The sequence below is a fragment of the Micropterus dolomieu genome, linkage group LG08 (assembly GCF_021292245.1).
Source record: "Micropterus dolomieu isolate WLL.071019.BEF.003 ecotype Adirondacks linkage group LG08, ASM2129224v1, whole genome shotgun sequence".
Classification (NCBI taxonomy): Eukaryota; Metazoa; Chordata; class Actinopteri; order Centrarchiformes; family Centrarchidae; genus Micropterus; species Micropterus dolomieu.
Window position 1 is genome coordinate 26,338,647 of NC_060157.1, and position 25,288 is coordinate 26,363,934.

The following is a 25,288-nucleotide window of genomic DNA, read 5'->3' on the forward strand; positions in this document are numbered from 1 at the left end:
GGGAAATAGACAACCACTGTGTCATCTTATAGGGCCAATTGATAGATTAGTGGAGGGTTTATGAGCCAGCTGGAATTATAAAGCCAGGATGACTGACTCTATGTTAAGTCCTTCAGTTGTAAGGCTTACTGGGTCAACACACAAAGGAATGCAGAGGGAAGTAGCCAGTCTTTCAACCAACCTTTCATTGTAAACCAGCAATTATCCTGAACAATAATCACAAAACAAATTAAAGCAGGTGACCAAAATAAATAAGTAAAATCTCACTGACAGGAAAGAATTACAGGACGGTAATGTGACAGGGAGCAGAGACTTCACAAACAAAGCCGCATTAGATCTTTGATAGTGTTGTAAGAGATGCAGATGGTTTTCACCTGCAGCTGAGAGTTTCAGTCTCAACAACCCGCTACAGAATAACACAAACATAAGACGGAACATAAACATTAAGGTGACAGACAATGATTTAAGACGGGCGTTGATACATCAGGGTTCAGATATTACAACATATTTTGATTAGATCACCAAACTCACAAGAAGGGTGACACTGATGGTGTCATCATTTTATAACAGGCACAGGCGGCCAAAATAGATGTTGGAAAATGTAAGGTTCATCAAATTCAGTGGTGTCGTTAATTTGCTTTAAGCATGTATATAGACTTTTTTGTTAAGTATTAAAAAAACAAACAGAAAAACAATCCATCAGGTACAGGGGTTTGCAACAATATCAATAAATTATTTGTTTACAGTTCTTTTCTAGTCATTACTGTTTGAGATGAGAGTCTGGGGGATGATGAATGACTACAGTCAGCAGAGAGCGCTGGTCACAGTGCTGTTCATCCCCGAGAGAAAGAAGGGAGGAAGGGCAGGGTAGAGGACTTTCCTACAAGCTGTAGAAAAGCTGAACACTTTAATGCAGAGTCCTGATCTGAGACCGAAAAGCTACAGTCTTTGTCGTCTTCCTCCTAAAATTGCAGCCCCCCCTGTAATCTGCTCCAGTCTCTTATGTGTCCAACTGTCAATTTACTTGTCAATGTCCACCGTCATCTCAACATCTTCACCGTCCCTCCACCTGACCCTGCACCCACCCTAGGATGTAGGAATCCGGGCAGACGCTCCCTCGGGCGCAGCGATGTGGAAGACTGAGCCGATGCGCAGGAAGAAGCGCCTGAGGACGGCCCGCAGCTCAGGGATCAGGTCAAACTGCATCATTTCACACAGGTGGGGGTAGTAGCAGGAAGCATGGGGCTTGAACTGGAAAAGAAGGAGAAAATAAGAAAAGGTAAATCACCACCACCATCTAATCCCTGCTAACTAAGTATTTGCCAAATTTGTAAATATAGTATATACAATATACAGAACATGATAAACAGGAAGGGTGTTTGATGTGTGTCTTCACTGATGTATGTTTTTGCTGTATTTTGCTGCTTTTAAGAGCAATTTTATTGATTTACGAAATTTACATTCAGGCAAATAAACACAATTTGTAGCACTAAGATTTGTTTTACCCAAAATTCACAGCAGGCCTTGCAGCAAATGCCAACCACTTTAACAATACTGTAATAATCTTTGTTGATGCAGTGGTTTTGTGGGGTCGGCATTTTCTTCCAAGGCTGGCTGCATGGCGCCAACATTTCCTACTGCTTCAAGCTGCATGCTGGCAACAACAAAATTCTACAGTTTGGCCTAAAATGCCCTGGAAAAACCCCAAGTCATGGGCCAGGCTGTGACTCACAGTGCACGATTCATAGGTGACAGAAAAATATGAAGTAACTAGGACAAGAGTTTGATCATTTCAAACTCTTGTCCTTTACATACTCATCAAGTACAAGTGTGTGTTTCATGTTTTTATATCCCGGTGGGGACTAACCTGAATGCACACTAAGCCACGGGGAATCGTGTCACATGAGACAAAAAAAATGAGGTCCCTATGGGTAGACTGCTTTTTGAGGGTTAAGACTTGGTTTTAGGGTTCAGATTACAATTGGGTTAAGATTAGGGTAATGGTTAAGGTTAGGGTAAGGGACTAGAGAATGCATTATGATGTCCCCAGAGGGATAGAGGAACATACGTGTGAGTGTGAGTGCGTGTGCGTGTGTTCCTGCCTTATCATCGGGCAGCCGTAGCGTCCTGGTGAGCAGCAGCATCAGCAGGCTGTTCCAAGCCTCTCTGTGACTCTCTGAGGTCAGACTGATAAAGTAGGCCAGAGCTTCGCTACACACCCTGACAAAGACGACCCACACACACACACACACACACACACACGGATGATTATGACCAACACAACACTGATATATCTAAAACATTGGATAGGCAGAAGTGTTCAGTCTGAATCAGAGCTGCAATTACAAGTAGAATTGTTATTATAGAAGAGAGGGCCATGGCTACACATTCTGATCTTATTTAATGTTTAACACCACACATACGTATTCTTGATGTAATACATGAGTCATCTGCTCCAGTGCAGCTGCTCAGCGACAAACACAACAAGGTGATTTGTGTCAGTCTCTAGCATGCCAATATATTCTACAAAATACACACACACTGTACTGTGTCATAAATATATAATGAGGTATGAGCCATGTGTCAAAACCAGCTCACTCAACACAGAACAAACAGCAGCGCTGCACTTCTGTGCAAGTGACACATTTGGTGTTTCTTTACAACCAGGCAATAAACACACCGGCAACATGTTGATATAATGGAATAATGAACAACTGCAATAACACTGTTTTTTTTACAATGCATTTTCTGTCTGTTAAAATAGCATTTTCTAAAAGATAAATCTGTTGATGAATGAATTGATCCCACTAACAAGTCTTGTTTGTTTATCCAAAGCCTGATATACTTTATTCCACAGAGCTCCATTGGTGTCCCAAAACTAGGCAGTTTACTGTCATAGAGGAGGAAAGAAACCAGAAAATATTCACATTTGAAAAGCTGAAATGAGATTTTTTTTTTTTTTTTTTTAAACTCAAATCGGTTAATCGATTTTCAACATAGTTGCCGATTAATTTAAAAGTGGACAACTCATCGATTAATCGACTAATCGTTCCAGCTCTACCCAAAACTACAGCCACGTGTTGCGCCAGGTGACATGCTCCTTCATTGTCATGAACACACTGTATTTTATTGTGTGTTTATCCCACATAGTGCACTGCCCTGCTGCTGCTAAGTGCATCAAATCTGTGGCAGAAAATAGTCCCCAACAAATACACTTTTAAGTCCTGTTAGAGTAATTAGCGTCGTCTTTTAATGAAACACTGGCCATCTTAGCTGTGTCAGTCACTCGATGATCATGTCGTATGTTGTACTCACAGCAGCAGCCGTGTCTGAATGTCAGGCCAGGAGTCTTGCAGCTGAGCGTCAGAGTACATCCTAAACAAGATCCTCAGGCTGCAGGCAAGACTGCTGGTCTCCTGCTTCAATAAGTTGGGCTTGGATTTCCCTTTAAAGCCTGAGGGCAAAAGAGAGTCATTGATAAAAATAAAGGTAAAGCACAAAATCCTGCTGACCGTTTTTTTTATACAGAATTTACACCGAATGTTAATTTTGAAATACCATTGGGGACATTTTCCTGTCTATTTACCTGCCCTCCAGAGTGCTGTCCTCTGTTCATTGTTGGAGTTGAAGTCCTTGGCGAAGGTGTGCGACTCCAGCAGACAGTCCAGCAGCTTGAAGAGGTGTGCAGAAGTCATGTGTCTGTACATTCCCTGATCTGGACCCGCCTCGCCTCCCTCAGCCTCCGACTCTTCCAGAGCATCTCGCTGACGGGAGGACAGTTTTAGACAACTTTAACTAAGCATACCTGACAATTTAAAAAGGTACAAAGGGATGTCCAAGATTTTCTTAGCATGCCATGGCCTGATCTGACATTCGATCAAAGCATGATCACTTCCCCATACAATTCATTTCAGTGAGTAGCACTTCTGCTAAGGTTAAGAACAATATATTATATAAAAACAATTCATATAGTAGCTATTATAACATACCTGTGCAGCAGCCATGTTCTCAGCATCCTCCTTCTTGCTGGTTGCTGGGAAGAAGACAATGTTGTCTATGGTCTGGATAAGTTCAAGCTGGACAACGCATTTAATCAGCAGCCCTGCAAACAGCTTCTGGTCTGAAACTTCTGTAGAGGGGAAAAAACAAAGGAAGTGTAGCGACATGAGCATTTGAGGGAAAAATTGACTTTGAAGAGGGACAAAAAAGCAACAGTGGCAGTTAAATGTTTCAATAACAAGCCAGAAACAAACGTGTTGTAGAACAGCTGAAATATTTATTTCTGCCTCCATGCTGCCATTTCCGGGGTTTTGTTCAGAAAGACTTTCAGACAGAATTTGAGTGAATGCTGTGTACTCACTAGCATTGGATTTGCCCTTCCAGGTGTCATCGCTGGACATCTGGCTGTGTCCTCTCTCAGACAGAGCTCTGTCATAGCTGCTCTGGGACTGGCTGTCAAAATCAGCGTCCTGGAGACATACAGAATGGCCGTTCACATGTTAGTGTCATACGTCTGGTGGAAATATAAGGGTCCTTTTATTGGCTAAAAGCAGCTTATCACATTCCAGACCAAGCATGAACCATCTGCTGAGCTGCTGTTGTACATACTGTAATTATTGTTTGGTTAATGAGTGTGTTTATGTTCTTACAAAATGCTTGCCATCTGCAGTTTCCTCTTCCTGTCCAGCAGGTCGCCAAGTCAACAAACTGATGTAAAAAGCAAACAGAAAGGCAGATCAGGAATCAGGTGTTGTTGCAACTTGCATCCTGTCACAGCACTAAAGCACAAAAAGCCTTTTAGTACATTAGCTTTAATCCCTAAAATTGCCATTAACTCCCCGCTGAGATGACTGAGCTTTTTCTCTTCAAAACAGGGATGATGAAATATAATAGATGACTGAATAAACGCTATCACCATGACGTTCACATGCAGTTTCTTTGACATCGTTGAGCTGAAACTTAATTGACCTCGTCTCTGGCTGAAAGTACAGCAGTTCGGGGCTTACACGTGAGGGCTGGTGTTCTGGAAGATCTCCAGCATACAGGAGCAGGTGATGTTCCAGACCTGGGGGCTGAACTTCTCCCCGTTCAGAATCACCAGGTTCTCCAGACAGTTTGTCCCCGACCGAGCCAGCTGCTCGTTGTCTGTAGAAGAAAGGTAATGACTTCAAAACACATCTGCCCAATAGAAATACTGTGAACTTCACAGAGGTTCACAAGGTGCTCGTCAGAGACGGTGACAGGAGGGTAGTCTTGACTTTTTTTGAGAAGGTCTTTTTTTCCTTCATTCTCATCCAAGATTAAAATTTTATTTAATTTATTCTCATTAGGGCTATACGTAACGATTATTTTTCAAACAGATTAATCTAACAACTAATTTTGTGTATTCTGAAGAAAGAAATGTTGCCTGTTACTCGATTAACATACCTATGATTTATTCATCATCCTGATAATTACAATGGTAGCATATCTTAAAATCAATCCAATTTCCACGTCACTCGTATTGTGATAACAATAACGACATTAATCAGGCTACTTTACTTAAAACATTAAATGTTTCTGACATAGAATTATTTCAATATTGAGTAATGCAGTATGATAATCAAATGGAGGGAAAAAACGATAAAAGAAAACAACTGAAATGATTCAGACTGTCACAGATTGTCTTTATTGTTAGATTCATCAGTTTTCTCGCTCATGCGTGTCCGTTAACGGCCGAACGGATGACATACGGTGTAATGTTATGTTACCATGACAGCAGCGGTGAAGAAATTACTTTTAACATGAAGGCGATGAAGAAATACTTAGAAAATACATTTTAACTAACTACGTGTCCTCGTACTGGATAATGTGCCATGCTTGTGTGGAGACAGAAAGTAAACAGGATTTGCGCTGCTGCTGTCAGTGTTGCAGTAAAGCTGTTTCCAGTTCACAGAGCTCACAGAGCAGCACGTTGTTGAGTGTCTGTCTAAAATACTCCCAAATTTTAGATGGTCGAAGGCGCGGTCTTGTAGCTGGAGCTTGTCCAGGGAAATCCCTGCCAACACCAGATGCAGTGACTCTTTGACGTATTTTCGTAATCAATTACGTCGACGAATTGACCCAGCCCTAATTCTCACACATATCAGGCTACAACATCATCTGATCTAACTTAACTTAAAATATTTAAGCACTTTTAGTTACTAATTGTGGAACAAATGGTAGCATATCAATAATATTATTTTGAGATATCGGAGGGAGGGTGTTGGAATTTGTTACATCATAAAGTCCAAAGAAAACTATAGGGGCGGCGGGGGTCAAGCTTTTTTTTAAGTGAAACGTATGTTGCATATATATATATATATATATATATATATATATATATATATATATATATATATATTTTCAGCCTTCCTCCCTGGTACCTTACTGATGTCCCCAACTACAAGCGAGCTGTTCAGCGCCAAATACCTAGTTTGTAAAATATCACATAGCACATTTAAACACCCACCTTGCCTGACACACCACTGTAGCTGTGTGAAAATGTCAGCCAGCAGGATTTCACTGAGGGGCTCGTAAAACTGGGTGAACACGTCACAGATAGCATACAGTGCGTGGTTACATGTTGTCGTCATCCACTCAGTTTTCTGGAACCAAAGAAGAAACAAACACAAGCAGATAAAAGTACTGTTTTTTCCACTTTATATGCGTATGTAAAATTATTGACAGCTTTTAAGGTCTTCTGTCCATCTGTGTTAAAGGTCAAAACAAACAACCATGGGACCCGATGGCCTGCTGCCAGTGACCTCTGACCTCTGTCTGCTGCTCGGGGAGCTTCATGTTGTCAAAGATGCGGAAGACGATTCTGAAGAGGTCGTGCCACCAATGCTTCTCGAACGTGTGACCGTAACTCTTCATGATCTCAAACATGACAGTCAGACCTCTGTCAGGAGCAAAGAAAAACAGTTCACTCATCAGTCACCACAGAGAGCAGAGTATGGAACCACTGGTACTGAAATATGAGTGCTTTTTTTGACTGTACTGACGTCCTCTTTTTTAAGTGATCTCTTGCTAGTCTTCATGCTTGGTTCAGCTTTGATAATAAGAGTTCGGTATTTAGCAGCAAGCATGTATATAAATGCCTAAATGTTCAGGCACCAAGTTTTACAAAGACATGACAGGGGTTTTTGGGGCATTTAAGGGCTTTCAATGTGCAGGTCCAAAGTTTGTAACAGCTTACCAGATGATACTTTCTTTTAATTACAGGAAATAACTATGGTCAATTATTTATTCGATTAAACTTTCAGCCAATGTAAAGTCTACAAAATATGAAAACCCACGTTCTGAGAGCACAAAGGGACATCTTCAAATGTCTTATTTTGTCTGACCCAAAGATATTCCATTTCTAATATCATCAAACACAGAAAAGAAGAAAGTCCTCGTATTAAAAGGACCAGCTGGACCCAGCAAATTTGTGGCATTTTTGCAGGCTAATTGGTTAATCTACTAATCATTTCAGATTTATTTTGAATAATAATAAGTAATTATAATTAAATCTGTATGTTAACTTTCTCTTAAATCTGTAATGTAGTTAAGGCTCAGCAGTCTTGTTGTTATCATGATTTGGGGGTGACCAGGACCACTACGGAAATAAGTTCTGTTAACTGTCGGTGTTTTTATCCTGTCATGCTTCAATTTTATGCATCACACCTTGTTTGTGTGCCATCGTATTTAGTTTCATTTATTTTATTTCTTTTAATTTTTTTCTGTCTTTGCAACAAGTAGGGACAGTTAAAGCACACATTGAGAGCTCAAACTGTCATTTCACTGAGACTCCATGCAGAGTTGTTTTTCTACCTGGTCCGGACATCCAGCTTGCAGCGATTGATGATACAAGAGAGCTCAAACAGAATTGGAAACCAGCCACGAACCCACACCCGATCTCCAGGGGCCACATTCATGTCATCACTGGTGTATTCCCTCAGGGTCTAGACAGAGACACAGCAGGACAGAAATTTAAAGTGTAATATTACAAAATTATGTTTTGAAGAAACCACATGTTTGCAATTTGCAAACGAAAGATGAATGCTCTCACACAATTGGCATTTTAAATGAACCAGTATAGTCCCAAGTCATTTGTTCCTACCTGTGGCCTTTCTGAGACATATTTAGCACAGTGTCGAATGAGTCTGATAGCCTCCATGCTGGTGTCAGGAAAAGCTGCGTTACACACAAACTCTGACAGGCACTTTACCGCATCCTGGAACGAATCAATAGCAGCTGCAAAGTGCTCCTGGAAGGTGTTCACTGAAGCGAGAGTGATAAAGAGAAGGAAAGCAAGTAAGAAAACAAGAATCAACTAGTTGTTGGTTTGTTGTTTGGTTGGTTAAAGGGATCTTAAATCTCTCCTGTCATTCATTCTCACAGAGGATCCGTGTCACTGTCAGCTGAGCGGTTTGACACAACACTACCTCTGTCACTTGTTTTTTTTAAATCACCTGAGCCAAATGGCCGCCCCGAGGAAAGAGCTGCCGTCATACTCACTGACAATGTGCCCAGTGGTCTGGAAAGCCAGCTCCACTATAGTCTCATCGTGGTCGGAGGCTGCCTGGTGAAACACTGAGAAGATGTTCTTCCAACCTGAACGGATGTTGGCCGCCTGGGAGTTTACCATCTGAGCCACACACCTGATCACCATGTCTCTGATAGTGGGGGACCTGAGGCAGAGGAGGGAGGGGTGTGTCAACAATACTGTGTTTCTTTAACAGTTATTATAACATTAACTCACCATTCAAAACCATTCTTATGACCCCACTACTTTTTACAATAAAGTACAGTCTTTCATCCCAGCCGCCCATATTACAGAACTCTCTACCTGTTCTTCTTCATGATGTGCTCAAACGGCCTGAGGAAGTCTTTCTGGAAGCGGAAGTTGGCCAGCTCTCCTTTCTCCAAGAACTTCATGGAGAGCTGCCTCAGTGAGTCCACAGCAAAGATGGCTACATCCTCATTAGGGTTACAGCCCACCTAGAGGGAGACGCAGTTATCAATGGAGCTCAGCTATGCATCACATTTGTTTCTTGAGTGTACTGTATGCTCATGATTGAACCTGCATTTATTGATTTTGTTCGCCACTTGGGGGCAGTGCAACGAGCTGTAAACAACATTTCACATGATCTACATGATATGGTAACTTTGTACAAAATTAACATTTAAAGTTTAATATAAGATGAGCAGAGTCTAACTGTAATAAATCTAATTCTATATTGACAGATCTAAAATGGCAACGACTTATATCTACAATTGTGCGCCCAACATGCCCCCCTTATATCCATTAAAACAGATGACAATGTCTGGTCTGAAACTGCAATCACACAGCCTGTGTGGACATAATTAAAAAGCTTTTTTATTTCCCTGCTGCGGTAATAAATCAATTCCTCAAGAGAACAATACAGAACAAAACAAAGTGCACAGAGCGGCAGGAGCAGCACCAAAAGAACACTGTCATCCCGACAACACACTGATGGTCCAGTTTTAAAACTTTGTAACCCCTCTGGTCCACTGACCTTGTTGAAGTGGTCTCCTATGACCTGCCAAATTCGAGACCACTGCAGCCTAATGCGGTTCATGTTGTAGTAGGAAATTTCTACGATCTTTTGCAAGCTGAACATCCTCGGCTGGTGTGCAGAGGCCAGCTCATCCATGGACACCGCACACAGCCACCGCACAAAGTCCACTGGAAACAATTAAACAGCACCACAGGATGAATAATTTCTCCTTCTTTGTAACATACACAAACAGATCCTTTACGTAAAGGTGAGAAAGACAAACTCACCAATTGCATTTCCATCTAGTCTGGTGGACCCAGTGAAGATCCTGCAAATATAAATGAAGCTTTAGTATTTGTAGGACATTTTTAGTATCACAAATGACAGACATACACTGAACAAAATTATTAGTGCAGCACTTTTGTTTTTGCCCCCATTCATCATGAACTGAACTCCCGGTGAATGGGGGCATTTCAAGATACTGATCAGACAGCATGGGTATTGCACAGGTGTGCCTTAGGCTGGCCACAATAAAAGGCATCTTGATATGCCACACCTGTGAAGTGGATGGATTATCTCGGCAAAGGAGAAGTGCTCACTGACACAGATTTTGACAGATTTCTCTCAAACAGTATTTGAGAGAAATAGGCCTTTTGTGTACATAGAGAAAGTCTTAGATCTTTGAGTTCAGCTCATGATGAATGGGGGCAAAAACAAAAGTGTTGCGTTTATAATTTTGTTCAGTGTAGACCATGCATTTATTATTATTTAGGAATGTCCTGTATCTGAGTTATGTCAGAAGTATTTTGTCTTACCTGTCCACAGCCACCACCACACTCTGAGAGCTTGTCTCTCCTACTGATTCCTGGATGTGAGCCATCTGTCTCCTGTCTTGACTTCCCACCAGGTTACCTGCAACACAAAAACATACTTAACACTGATCGACCATTGTTTTTACATTAAAAAACAGCTGCTTTGGAGTTATTCTATTCTAATATAGTAGAAGCACAAACAGTAATTTGTAGTATCATGTGATTCTAAGAGTTAGGGGTTACGTTGTGAATATACGTAATGTTGTGTGTATATGTGATGTCTTACCTAGCCCCAGGGGCATGAACTCCTCTGTGCCGGAGGGTAAGCCCCTGATGCCGGCCTCCTTCTCCCGGACCACCCCTGAGATGTAGCGCGTCTTTACACCTGTGCCGATCAGCTGAGCAAGCTCCAGCTGACTGATACACCTTAAGATCTAAATAATAAATACATTTGCAATTTTAATGTCAAACTATTAAAGGTTGAGGCTTTTTCCTTGGGTGAACTTAATTCACCAGGGCCCGTATTTATCAAGCATCTCAGGATCCATCCTAGAGAAGTTTAAAGTTATGTACGAAGCTATACTGAGAGGGACTTCTCCTAGGAGACAGTGTGATGTCGTTGTTTTAAAAGCCACAAAATTATGATGTGTTGCGAGATGCAATTCACATTGAGATTCTAAATGCAAAAACTAGCAAAAGGTTTTTATGTTTTTATGTGTAGGCTTTTACAAGTAAATAAAGGACTAAGCTATCTATGTTATATATGCAAAAACATGATGACTATAAAATAAATCAACAGTTCTGTTTCAGAGTTGTTTATTCAACTTCATGGTTATTTAGGAGTAGGGCTGGACGATATGGCCAAAAATGTTATCACGACAAAATGTCTTTCGATAATTAATAATTAAGTATCAAATCATTATTTCTTTCGAGTTTAAAGGCCGACTTTTGCTCCTGAGTGAAAGTTGAAGAAATCAGATGGTTAATTTTGGTTTAAGCCTTTCTTTATGGTCAGAACAAACACTTGATGTCAATCAGTGGATCACTTCACAAATCTGAGGCAGAACATTCAAAACAATTATGATAAAATCTTTGTCAACAAATATGCACAAGTAAAATTAAGTAAAAGCTTTTTTCAGTCCTTTTTCCTAAACAAAATAAACATCTTAATAAAAAATTAAGTCCTAATTTGTGTATGATTCAAGTGAATAAAATCAAACATTTTTTGAATATTTGTTATAGAAAAAATATATATATATTGCGATAATTATTGTTATTGTTTTATTGTCCAGCCCTATTTAGGAGGCTATAGCCCTATTTGAGGTGCTCTTGAATTGTATCACATTATACTGCGAAGTGTTTCTAATATTCTGTCAATTCAAACTGCAGCCTTCAAAATGACAATACATTTGAATCGGCGCCTCTCTAAAACAGTTTCAATTGAACAATACAACCTTCATGAAGACAGGATGAGTAAGGACTGTTGTATAAGACTGCAGGTGTACATAACTGGCAACCGAGTGTACGTGCAAGTTATCTCGCACATAAATCCTATTAGAAGGGAGTCACCTCATGCCAGGAGTTGCCCAGGTAGTTTCCGTCAGTGTGGGCCACAGTGATCAGGGTCTTGATGGTGTCTATGTTCTTCTGCTTCATCTCTGTGATGCTGGAACTGGCCGTCAGCAGGGTGAATCTGGCCAAGGCTTGGACATACGCATCCCGCTCCAACTGCAGACAGGAAGGGCCGGTTACCACACAGTCACAGTGCCATGCTGTTTTAAACACTAAGAACACTTAGCCAATTTTAAATAATCACCAGACCTGCATGCTGAAGATGGAAGCGATCCTGATGGCACATCGAATGCCCTCCAGACACAGCGATGCCACCTCTGGGTCATCACAGTCCTGCAGTCCCACACTGAACGCTGCCAGCAACGGGGTCCACGCCAGCTACAACACACAGCAATGATCCACATCTGATATTTACAATATGCATCCCACTGTTCAAAGATCAGGTTCGGTCTAACCAGGAGTGTGAAGTAAATGAAGAGAGTAAAAAGTAATACCTTGAACATGGGCCTGACATGCTCCAGGTGCGTAGCGCTGAAGAACGGGGCCTGAGCGTGGCTCACAGCCTCCATCAGAGCTTTAGCGGTCTTCGCCATCTGCTCCATCTCCACGTTGTACAGCAGGCGACGCTGCTTCTCACTGGCTACACCTGCAGAGAGGAGGTCATAAATGTTTCTGATGTTTTTGTGTTCGTTAGTAAACAGAATAGTGTCGGGGAGATGCTGAGCCCGGAGGACACCACAGTTATACTTCAGCAGTCTGTTCTCTTTTATACCAGCCAATGATCAGAAAGCAAACTTCGGAGAGTTTCATTTGAGTGAGTAATCCTGACAGAATGAGTTTGATAGCAGACAAGTACTCACTCTGCTTGGTGGACTTTGGGGTGATTGAGTACTCTTTGCTCTCCTTCATGGCAATCTTCTTGCCTGCTATCTCATCGTATATGGAAGATAGATACTCTTCAGGCAGGTCCTTACTGTCGTTAATACCGCGATTCATCTTGATGTACTGCTCCTTTGTCATCTTGTTCTTCACCTACATAAATAAAGAAGATCCAGAAAGGCCGTTGGAGTAGTAGTAGTAGTGGCCACAGTGGGAAACATCTCCTGCCGAGTAATTCAAGCATCGCATTCGTTTGAATTAACAAACACACATACACTGCCTAATGTCTTGCCACAAACAGCTATTAGCTTCTATTACGGTTTGGTCCTTATTTGCTGGGGGATATTTAAAAAGCATGCTGCAAATTATTGCCAGGGTTGAAACATTTTGTGTCACTGCAGTTTTTCAATTTAACAGGGTTATTAATTTTACTAAACTACAGACAATGAACACAGCCACTGCTCATCCAATTAGCTGCATGTGCATGTCTGGAAAGTAGTGGAGCCAAAAGACACTTTTTACTGCTGCTAAATTTTAAATATTGGTTAATAAGACCTTCGGAACTGCAAGCATGTATTCAAGACTATATGTGAGAAAACATTTAAGTCTGATATTGTCAACTCAACAGAGCGATCAATGACTGAGTAGAAAGTTTTAAACTCCTTTGAATAGATTATTTCTATAAACATAAAAAATAAAAAAAATGCTAAAAAATAAGTCTGCTTTTCCCAGACTTTAAATTTCAGACGCAATTTCCTCTGTCACAGTGATCTGTCAGAAGTCATAAATCAGGCGCAGCAGCTATTTGTAGAAGCCAGAGTTCACACAGATACAGACCTGCGCAGCCACCTCATTCATTTGAATGCCACTGCATTGACACAATGGGGGTGCCAACGCCAATCAAATACATGCAAGCACTGCTAGATTATTTTGTGCTGCATTTATACTGTTTACCTCACGATTGGCGTGCCTAAATATAAAACATTTGTCACCGTGATAACTTTCCGAGTTGTAAAATCCTGTCAGAGTGTTATAAACTGCTGTGCGGTGTTTTGGTGTCTGATAAGCCTTCAAGCTCATGGATCTGTTACTCAAACTGTTCATCCTGGATTGTATTTCACTGTCTCGTCAATAACTGAAACAACACAGGCCCAACAAAGTATTACCCCGGCACACACAGGGCTGTTTTTGGTCTGAATGCTTTAAAATACATATTGCATGAGCCAAAACATGTAATTTCTAGTGGTGCTGCTTTTCTTCCATTTCACCTGCACAAAACCTTGGTGGTCATGCAATGTGACAGCTGCACATCATTAATAAATATTCCACAGAGAAACAAGACACAGTTGCATCGCTGATGCAACAGCCCACATACGGTGATGATAGTGAACACTGTTCTCACCTGAGGACTATGCAGGTCTGTGGTGAGCATAATGATGGAGTATGCCAGCACATAGGCAGTGTCTGCACTGGCAAACAGAGTCTGTCTGCAGAAGGGGACACACATCAGGAAAACAGTTATTAGCTGCGCTGGTCTAATGTTTGTTTTGTTTTCAAAGTAAACTCTTTTGACTAAAAATATAAAGACTATAATTTGACAAATAGCTATAAATCTCTCCAAGCACTTATATTTTAAATAGGAAATCTAAGGTCTTACCCCTGGTTGCACTCTAAGTATCGAGCAGCGAACTTCTCCATCAGCCTGTCAATTTTCTGGGCCTCACCCGGCAGCCTGAAGCCTTCCAGAAACGCTCTGAGCGCTGAGACAAAGTCCCGCCCGCAGAAGTCCAACTGGTCCACGTAGCAGTACATCACTTCTTTGTTGAACTTGATGTTCTCGCCCAGGAACTCTCCCACCTGGGTCTGTGGATGCAGAGGTAAAGTGGTTGAGGATTACAAACTTGAATTAACTTTTTTGCTGTTTGAGAATACAGCATTGTATTTATAATTTAAGTTTGTGTAATCCCTCACAGTGTCCAGTCTGTCCTCCTGGTGTAGGAACTGGGAGATGTCCTCAGCTGTGGCACCCAGCATGCCCTGGTCCTGCAGGTACTGGATACCGCGCTTTGGCTTCTTGTTGAAGCTAGGGAGAGAACAGAGGAAAACATCAACGCTTATTGTCTCTAAACGAGAACAAAAAAAGTATGTAAAAAAAATAAAAAATAAAAATCCATTTCCACACTCAGGGATCCTCAGTAATCCTAATGTAAATCCTAATCAGGATGAGAAAAAGGGCTCACAGTTCGATGCCGTGCTCGATGATGTCCTTCTGTTGTTTGATGACCTCGTACTGCTCAGGATGGTCCGCCTGGGAAACTGGGACGCTGGAGGAGACAGTGGAGTCCAGCGAACTGATGCTGTCTCGGCGCCCGGCCAGATGCTCAGGGAGCTTCAACTCGACTCCCTCACTATCAGATGGATGTTCCTGGCCTGCAAACAAATCACACACACACACACACATATTAATTATGTTTAGACTCACCCCCTCTCCTGTACATTGTTCACAAATTTACTGCACACTACACACTTACCCAGGTTAGCTTGAAGGTTTGGATTGACATACATGTCTTTGCTCCACTCCACCATACATTTGAGGATAGACACCAGACACTCCAAACCCTTTTTCCGTAGGCTCAGCTCCTGTGGATATTATAGAACCACACAAGTTCATTTACACACACACACACACACCATGACTTAAGAAATTAAGGCCAGAAGTGTCCTGCCTCACTCCCACATTACAAATAGGTGCTTTGAAGTTTAACAGTGTCTTTAGAGAACAGCTTAATAAGTAGGATGTAAAAAATCTAATGAAAACATTGAGGGGTTGTTGTTTGTCCCTGTAAGGTAACCTATTTAATCATTTTTGATCCGTGAATCCTTGAGTGAACGTGTACCTGCAGAGGAGTCATCCCAAGCTCCTGTCCACTCCTGCCCTGAGCAATCTTAGACAGGTCGTTAACGAGGCGCTCAAAAATGTTGGCTGCATTCAAGTCACAGTCGTAGTTCACGTAGATATCAACCACACATTGGGCATCTGGGAGGGAGAAATTAATTACAAAAGCTTTTAAATTATACTGAGTTAATTAAGAATAAAACAGGGTGATAAAGCACTGTTGGCTGCACTCATCAGTAATTACAATGATGGCTTCATTTGCAGCAGCAGAAATATTTATTACGTTAACACCGTGCGCGTGGCATGCATGCGACTCATGTTACCAGAGCACAGAAACATGCAATTTTTGATCAGTGCCAGCAATTACAACTACAGCATGGTCAAAGGAAGATATGAGGAGGATCTATAACTCTACAATTTAGGATTAAAACTTAGTCATGCACCTTGAAAATGTGATGGCAATTTTTACATGTTGTCACTTTTACAGTAAACAGCACTCTTACTACATCTGACCTGTAACATTTCTGTAAGACACGGCACAAGTCTGAACAGAAAAGTCAGAATAACAAAGGCTGAAGCAGCACAAGGTTATATGGAGAGATGAAATGCACATCTTGTTTCACTATCTTAGAATAACAACTTTCACTTATGCAAACTGCATAGATGAATAAATCCAAACATCTTTTGCTTGTACACTGTCTGATAAAAAAAGGCAGCAGAATCTTGCACTCAGTGATTCATAAATAAGGCTTCAAAAGGAAAATCATTTAAAATCCATCAGTGATGCAGCCTGTGAGAGAACAGAAAACACTCTTCTCCCTTCACATCACTGAACTTCATTCAACTCACTGCTGTTTTCCAGCAGTGATGCCACTTCCTCTTCTGCACCAAGTATCAAATATTTCACAAGCATTTAGCGTGTTCATAAATGTCCTGTCACGTTTAAATAAAGCCGTACGCAACATTAACATAAAAGTCACCTATGTCTGAATGACAAAAGGCCGTCACTTTAAAAGCTTCCATGTCTGAAAAGGGACTTCGTTTGACTGGTTATGTTGATTTTTTTTGTTTTAGTTTAAGAAAACTTCTATCAGCAGATTTGTACCTGCACAGATGCGTGTTAGAGTCTGGATAACCATCCACTTGTGCTCAAAGGAGCTGGTCGATGTCTCCAGGATGGTCAGAAAAATCTCCCGGAAAAACACCTGAGGCAAGGCGGAAGAGAGGAGATGAGAGTCAGGAGATAAAATGCCTATGTGACTCTTTAATCAAACAAGCTGCATCAACATGAATATTATAATAAATGTCTAAAAAATATAACAGGTACATTTCCCCCGCAGCACAGATGACACAGTCTGTTACTGTTCTGTACCTCAATCTGCATCTTCAGATGGACCTTGAAGTGGGAGAGTAAGGTGAGGAAGATAGCCAATGAGAGCTCAAAGACCTCAGGCACAGAGGAGACGCCATTTTTGGATAGCGCCACACACAGATACTGTTTGATGGCGTTGACGAACATCTCATGAGTGCGAAACACCGGCCCGGCGCCCTGCAGCACAGAGAGCAGCAGCTGCAGGGAGACAATCTTGGAACGCAACTCATGGGACCTGCAGAGGACAGGAATTGTGTGGGCTTCAGTTTCACTGTATGCCTGAAGTGTAAATATAAAGGAAATAGACAAAGACACTGAAGAGGTATATATAGCAGCATGCGCAGTAGAGATTGACGCGCCTTAATGTCCCATCAATAGTGTGTAAATAGCTCAGGGAAACACAAGATACTTTGGTATAATGGTGTTTCATCATGGTATTTATTTAATGTAGGCCAGACTGACTTCTATGTGAGCGTCTTTCTGGCTCAGTTTACTCTGGTCCATTCACACTGACTGGCCCAGGATCTAATGTTACAGTAACTAGAGACGACAGGGACACACCAGGATGGAAAAGGACAAGTTAACCCGTGGAGAGTGAGATGAACCACTGTGCATAAGACGAAGGCATCTGTATTTATTTTGCCAAGCTGTAGCATGACAAAAAAAAAAAAAAAAAAGAGGCTGCACATTCAAGAAACTCAGAGCATGAGTTGTAATGATTTAGGACATGTTTCATGTTGCCATAGAGGTTATCTTCCTATGTATAGACTTACAACAAACTAACAAACCAAAAAACTTACTTTGGGTCTGGAGGTCCATCAGCGAGGGGCTTCATGGAGAGTTTGCACAGAGAGCGGAACACCAGAAAGGCATCTTTCTGCAGGATGTGAGAGAAACGGGCGGCATTGTGGGATCCCTGCAGGGCCTCAGCATCCTGAGACAGATGAAGAAAGTCAATCTTACTTTTTATGCCAACAACAAAGTCTCTTCAGTCGGAGACTCCTTCAGCTCAGCAGCAATAAAGGGCCGCTACAGGGAGTCATTCCTGCCCACTACAATTAAAATATACAGTGATTCACCTCTGGGTAGGGAGAGGAGACAATGCACATCCTTCTACACTCACTGGCACAGATACAGTCAGAGAGAGATATCTTTAAGCCTTTTTTAACTTCTATTTATGTATAGTAGCATAGTGGTTTGAATGAGAATATATTTGTAAATTTGGTACTTTAATTTAATGTTGTATTCGGTCTGTATGTATGTCTGTCTGTCAACACACCTACATCAAAAAAAGGAAACCAACAGCTCTGGCTTGTCTAGCCCTAAACTGTTTCTGAGGTGGGACACGTCCATATTGATTGAGGTCTGTGGCAGGGCTCCAGATTTGTCCAAAGGACCTGAGGTTGGAGTCCAGAGTTACTCAAGTATCTCCTTTCTGCTACTGTGGTTCACATTTTATTTATCTGTCTCTGTAGCTGAACAAACGTACCAACAGGGTAAACATGCTCCCTTTAAACGTTTCTCATTATACTTCACTCAACAGATTCTTTAGCAGCAATGCATTTCATTACTTCTCCGTCAGACATTCAAAGAACTGGATTTGGCATTCTCTCTAACCATTACAAATCCTCAACTCATCGTGTGACTGATGACAGGAACTAAACACTGATGATGGTCAGTTGTTGCTTGATAAAGATCAAAGAAGTAAAACCTTGCTACACATAGGAAGTGATCTTAACATATTTTCAGTAGGTGGCACGTACAGACAGCGTAAAAGCACACACTTACAAATGTTTACAACATACAAGAAGAAAACATTAATTGAGGCAAACATTAACTTTATACATTTTTTAGAAGTTAAAATGTTATTTCCACTTCACTCACGCAAGCAGCACATTATGGATTAATAACTAATGTTATTAACACTGCTCACCAGCAAATCTGTGGACGAAACAGAAGAGCGGTCCTCAATGATGCCGTTCATCTGCTGACCCTCTGTTCTGACTCCGGGGGGATGCCCCTCAGTCTGCTCAGTGGCAGGGTGGGCAGGGTGCTCCCCTCCTGGAGGAGAGGCCAGAACAGACATTTTTAATGACCACGAAACAAAAACACTGTCGCCGGCCAGCGTATTGACATTCAGCAAGACAAAAGACGCAGAAGACATAAAAGAGAGAATAGCAAAAATAAAAATAGCATAGACAAGTGAGTTGTGACCTGCTCCACTGTGTATCTGGGTTGGCTGTTGTCCTCCCTCCTCTCCCTCTGGATTGACCTCTGGGTAGTCTCCTTCCTCAGCTGGCTGAGCTGCTGTTGGAGGTGTCTCTGCACCTTCATATTCAAACACCGAATCTGATGTAAACAAATAACAAAGAGTAAGTAAGCTATTATATGAAAGCTGCACAATCAACGGTTCCACCTTCAGACTGTCCTAAAAGGGTTAGAGGGGAAAAAAGAAAATATTTTCAAGCTTCGATTGAATTTGAACTTAAAATTTAAACTGAATGTTGGAGGCCCTCGTTGACACGTACCTCTTGATGGTGTGACCTGCTCAGCTCCTCCATTCATCGGAGCCTTGCCGCCATCAGGTTCTCCATTGATTGACGGTCTGTCTGGCGCTTGGTCCTTGTCCAGGTCAGGGGCTGCCGGTGGGGGTGTGGAGCTGGTGGCAGTGAGGTCTGGAGAACTGGCTGCTGGGGACAAGGAGCTCTGGGGCTCTGGGGTAGGTGTCCGGTCAGACCGGGGTGAGCCAGACCTCGGATTACCTGGGACTGGGGATGGGTTCTGCTGGGGTAGACACAGCCGGTCTTTCTCCTGCTCCTGAGCCTCCAGAGCCTGAGGAGGCAGCAGAAGGAGAAGAGAAGCCATGTAGACTAATTGTTTTATATGAGGAAATGTGGCTGTGCTGGACAAAAACAAATACTTTATTATAATACAGATTAAACCAGTGGTGAGGCTGGCAGAGGAGAAAACAATCATTTCCCCATGTTTTGCCAAAACGGTGACTGTCTAGATGTAATGCAGCAATGTATAAGCGCTGAACTGAACTAACAGCCTGGTTTTCCATGCGTGTGAAGATAACGTTGAGCATCTGCGTGAGCGTGGCCTTAGCGGTGGTCTGGTTGATGAGGTTGCGGCTGGCCAGGTAGATGTTGTAGCAGGTCCTGACGGTAAGGAGCACCGTGCCCTCATGAATCTCTATGTGTGGGGAGGTCACCGCCGTCAGCAGGGCCTGGACAGAGAAAAAAGGAAGTCGGGCTATCAGACAGGATGTCTTGTTTAGAAGATGGTGCTGCTGCTGCTGCTGCTGCTGCTTCACCCGCTGAATCACCATTCAACTTCCCTTCTTATGAGGTACTTTAAAGCCACAGATGTACAGTCGTCAAACTCTCCTACGGTATGTTTGGTGCAGAATGGTGCGGTTGCTTATTTCTATTTTGATGATACACAAAAAATGATTTTCAAATTATCAGGCGAAGTCCACAAGGTTGATTCATTTACATATTATTGTGCGTTCAAATTTGTATTAGTCAGTCTAAATATACTGCACTGACATTCAGGTCTCCTTCAGTGGTGAATGTAAGCCCAACAGATCTTGTTAATCTGTTCTATAAATCTTTTGTCAACAGTGATAAAAGTGTGTGCTTCTTTTAACAGGAGAGACTTTGCCCTTTCCAACCAACCAGGATGTGTATTTCACTCTCTAAGAGGACACTTGAGTAAGCAGTAGTTATGAATCACACCTACCGAACAAACACAAGGCACGTTGTTAAGCCAAAGAACAGACATGGAGATACGAATAAATTAGATAAAAAATAATATGTATTTAAATGGCTACATCACAAACTAAACTTTATGTAAAGTCACAAAGCCAAAACTTTAAATATTGGACACTTTTTTTTTTTAAAGCTGCTAGAGTTTGAAACCTGTTCAGAAAAGAAAAAGAAATAAATGCAGCTTTTTTTTAAAAATGCAGCTGGTTGAGTCTGGCCACAATCACAGGACTGGTTAGTGAACAAAGGTAGCTTTTGTAACAGAATGTGCTTTCATTTTAAGCTAGAAATGATTGTGTGATCACAGGAATAAAGTAGTAAATGATGGTTTTAAGTGGCTGACAATGTGATAATGACACACAAAAAGACATGGTAAGGCATACCGATATTATTATCCAACTTATCTTATATCCTCACTTATGAAACGATATGCAGACACTGATTTTCTACACTACTGTGAACCGTGACTGAAAGCTCTGAATTATGGACGACTTAAGTGTCTCAGTCCTGACTGTTTGACCTTACTGGGTCTCAAATAAACAACAACTGACAGCTGGAGGATCTGAAGGCTGCCAGATGTACGGAGAGGGGCTGGGCGTACCTTGATGATCTGGAGCTGAACTCCCTCGTCAGTCTGCGGGCCCTGGAAGCAGTTGCAGATGGTTTCCACCAGACGGTCGATCAGCCTCTTGCCCGGGGTTCTGCTGTCCGGGGCGTTGCCTGTGATGTGGCCGTACGCGATCAGCTTCTACCGTGGAGAAACAGTGCACAGGTTATGGTGGCCGAGGCAGAGTGAGTGTGTAATTCTGAGCAGTTTTGGGGTCTTTGTTTTAATCAAGAGTCATATTATGTGATGCACATAACTCCCTGCACACGTGTGATTTGTATGCGTGTGTCAGTTTGGGGTTCATTTGGGTGGCGCTTATGTGTTTGTGAGTATGTGAGAAAAAGAGAAATTCAGGGTTACATTCCTTTGTTGGGGGATTTGTCTGATCAAAATTGTGCATGTGTTTAAAGCGGGACTCCTGCAATTTAATATTACACTAAAGTTGGGCAACAGATTTAAGTTTTTTCATATAAATTAATTCCAAGTTAAAACAACTACGGTAACATTTAGCTTTCATCCTCATTTGTGATTTTTTGTGATATTGTCGCTATTTGTTCAAATTGACTTTTAATGTACTTTATATTATAGCAAATGTACATTTTGATTTATTTGGCTCATTGGCTAATCTTCTGTGGTTCTACATTTGGGTCCTCTTCGAACCACGTGAGTGTAGCTAGTTTGCAAAGCCACTAACGGTTTAAAGGATGGAGAGAGTGTGTGAAATGTAGAACCATTGTTCTCCTGCACACATCAGATATGTGAAACAGGTGTATCAAGATTTCCCCCCGCCCTCATGAAGGAAGCGGAAGATGTTGAGTTTTGTCTGACTGTATTCATGTGTGTGAGGCAGCGAGTATTAACCTGCAGACAGTCCAAAGAGGTGCTAACTATCCGTGGGGACTTTGACTGACAGGCCAACTCGAAGGGCAGCACATATTTGTCAGCCTCGATGTAGTTGGCTCTGGGCGGGACCACCGTACCATCCCTGTAGAGATGAGAGGAAATCATACAGCCGTGTGAACTAGAAAGCCCCAATGACAGCAGCTTGGTATAAACACACTGTTTGTTCATATAAAAAAAAGCAGTAAAGGTCCCATTGAAACGTAAAGCCAACTACAGCAGATGATGTGAATAGATAACGCGCTGCGTAAAACCTTTTACTGTACATCTATATATTCATGATGCAGAAAGTTATACAGCGTTTAAGCTTTAGGTTTAAACCTTAGGAAGGTACAACAGTGGATTGTTAAATAACAACTTGCCTACAGCTGCAGATATATTACCTGAGGGCTGTTTGAAGCGCTGCTGATATACTCCAAAGTAGCAGTTATAAAAGCAGCAAATGTCTTTAGTCACAAATCACAGTGAGCAGCTTTACTGCAGACTGCTGCAAGGCAAACCTTACCTCGGCTTCAAGCCTCACATCACAAGAAAAGGAGCGTAAATGTACTGCTGTGCATACATCCATCCATCCATCCATTCATTCAGGGAACAAAGTATGTACATAACAATACTTACTTTTGTTTTTCGAGCTCTGCCTTGATTTCATCTATGGAGGGAGGAACAGGAGATTAAAAGTTATTGAAGTCTGAACTTTGAGACTTTCAGCTCACAGCAGTGTGACATGATTTGACTCTAGATCTGGGCCAATCTGACTGCAGCAGGATGTGTTGTTTGTTTCCTTGCATTTTAGTTGGTAGACAAGAGACGGGTATTCTAACTGAATATTGAGCAGGATTAATGTGAGACTACCCTTATGTTTTATTGATAATCACAACTGGACAGCCCCTTTCAGACCTTTGGTCTTTCTCTTATTCCACACAACACCATTCCATCTCTTCTGCCTAAATCAATGTCTTTATAATTTTCTACCCAACACTGATCTGTACACCCGCTACTTAGCTACCCAGAGTAATGTTGAGTGCTCAGCCAGATGTGAGCAACCAAATCGATTAGATTCACACTCGACGTGCAAGCACATGCTACTAAATTTGACTCTCGCCATATTACAGCTACACAGAGGAAATTAGATTGTGCAACACTCACCAAAAATGTCAGTCATGAGTAGCTATTGTACCAGGAAAGTAAGCCCTATGATTTGCATAATAGAAATGTGAGCTCAGTTTCCTTTCTCCATGGTGTGGGAATTAACAGTGGACCGAAATATACAAAAAAGGTATTAATGGCAAGTTTATTTACTCACCAGGCTAAGCTCTGGTGTTTCACTTCAAAACAGCCATTAACGACTAATCTCTTTTCCACTGCACATGTATTTAATCATGAAGGCAACAGATGAAATCCAGAGCATAACAACTAAGATGTCTGAGCAGAGAAATAAGCGGCAGTGGGAATGATGACATGCTCCACAGCAGACACACAACATACCCTGCACTGGCAGTGTGAGGAGTCTGAAGGAGAATAGGAGTGTTATATTCAACTTGCATGAATAATGAGTGTGTGTCACTGGAGAACAGAGAGCAGACAAAGCAGCTCAAACACACCAACCTGTTTGCCCACCTCCATTTCTTTGCAGCCTGTCCAACAGCTCAAACTGTACCTTAACAATGAAGCACGACTTCTTGTTTGGCAATCTCTCAACCACCTTCAGTAGGACTGAGAGGGAGACACTGTGCAAAAAACAAACACCAACTAACTAACTAACTGTGGCTGAGTAGTCCACCAGAATACTGTTAAGCCTCTATACCAACAAGAAGTTATCGCACCCACATTTTCAGTCACAAGAACATGACAAAGAGGTGGGTGCGCGCACACACACGGGCAGGGCAGCTCGAGCTGAAATATAAACAGCACTACCACAAAGAAGTGAACAGGCCCGTGTGTAACACTACTCCTGATGAGTGGGAAATCGCGGACGTCAGAGGATCCAGGAGTTAGATAGCCTGTGTGTCTGGGTGCAGAGCAGGACTCGGCTGTCTGGCGTGACAGTGCTACGTACAACACAGGGATTGGTCTGTTTGGCTAGCTAACCTAGCCGCAGCTAGCTAACGACAGCTACCCATTAGCTTGTTTACCTGCCGACAATGACAGCGATGGTGGCTGTGTGCGGGCGGGGGTGTAAGCACTGCACAATTAACAATATCACGTGAAAGTGATGCCCAAAACATAATCAGCTTACATCACCTGTAAACGTTACCGGACAGCTGCTGAGCAGGCGATGAAGGCCATTCAGATGCTAACGCTAAGGCTAGCTAACTGGGTAGCTCTCCCTAACGAGTCAGACGCGGCCGAAATGTGTCCGTGAAGCGCCACATAAAACACACGGCTCGGCAAACCAGCGAACAAAACAAAGCCACGTACCAAGCGCCACCTGACAGGCTTTACGCAGCTGGCTGTGCTGGCTCCTCTTCACCTCCTTGTCGGAGAGGATTTTCTCCAGCGCCCTGGACAGAAACATGCTCTTGGTTTTACTGTTTTCTGCCTCCGTCTGTGAATGCTGCTGCTGCTGCTGTAGTGCTGGCCGGTGCTGTTGTTGCTGCTGCTGCATCTCTCGGTCTTGTTGCCGCTTCTCTCTCAGGCCGTCATCTTCGGCCTGGCCCTGCGAATAAGCAGGTGACAAGGAAAGCTAACGAAAGCCAGGCTATCAGTGTCAGTCCAGTAGAGGTGCTACCTCAGCTCAGCGCCGCCATGCTGGTTACACGTCATGTCACGTGACTCTCAGCTGTCTGGGTTTTGGCTACGGCACCCTGGGGAGGTGGTCACCTCGCAAACGGGGTCAAATACTCACATGGTGAACTCACAGGCAACCATGCTTCATCTACCGCCGACAATGAAAAGCGTGTCCGGTTAAATGTACCACAGAGGAGATTAGTTGAGCAACAGTTTGCCGTTTTCA

At 42.3% G+C, this 25,288-nt stretch overlaps 1 protein-coding gene and 1 long non-coding RNA gene across 5 annotated transcripts in view; one reads left to right on the forward strand and one right to left on the reverse strand.

Moving 5' to 3' along the window:
• The window catches only part of LOC123975100, an 11,436-nt gene extending 2,185 nt beyond the window's left edge, over nt 1-9,251 (forward strand). Inside the window, exons 1-5 of one of the 4 annotated variants that reach the window (XR_006825990.1) lie at nt 684-1,279; nt 3,318-3,489; nt 3,598-5,158; nt 6,741-8,319; nt 8,407-9,251. This is a non-coding gene — a long non-coding RNA (uncharacterized LOC123975100). Of the gene's footprint in view, nt 1-683; nt 1,280-2,238; nt 3,090-3,317; nt 3,490-3,597; nt 5,159-6,740 lie in introns of those variants that run through there. The other 3 variants (XR_006825989.1, XR_006825987.1, XR_006825988.1) reach the window with 3 other exon arrangements.
• On the reverse strand, nt 166-25,131 carry arfgef2 (ADP-ribosylation factor guanine nucleotide-exchange factor 2 (brefeldin A-inhibited)). The gene is made up of 39 exons (XM_046056256.1): nt 24,754-25,131; nt 22,954-22,984; nt 22,297-22,420; nt 21,430-21,576; nt 20,108-20,287; nt 19,587-19,890; nt 19,273-19,407; nt 18,992-19,119; nt 17,859-17,992; nt 17,059-17,293; nt 16,792-16,891; nt 15,688-15,827; nt 15,322-15,430; nt 15,031-15,220; nt 14,762-14,873; nt 14,448-14,653; nt 14,193-14,277; nt 12,772-12,943; nt 12,406-12,557; nt 12,161-12,289; nt 11,909-12,067; nt 10,626-10,773; nt 10,343-10,439; nt 9,815-9,855; nt 9,546-9,715; nt 8,855-9,006; nt 8,524-8,696; nt 8,126-8,286; nt 7,837-7,967; nt 6,793-6,922; nt 6,491-6,626; nt 5,007-5,145; nt 4,650-4,707; nt 4,361-4,469; nt 3,990-4,129; nt 3,587-3,764; nt 3,316-3,454; nt 2,103-2,220; nt 166-1,251 (listed from the first exon to the last, which is right to left on the reverse strand). The coding sequence occupies exons 1-39, from the start codon at nt 24,938-24,940 to the stop codon at nt 1,087-1,089; spliced, it is 5,544 nt and encodes a 1,847-aa protein (XP_045912212.1). The 5' UTR covers nt 24,941-25,131; the 3' UTR covers nt 166-1,086.
• Nucleotides 25,132-25,288: the final 157 nt, after the last annotated feature.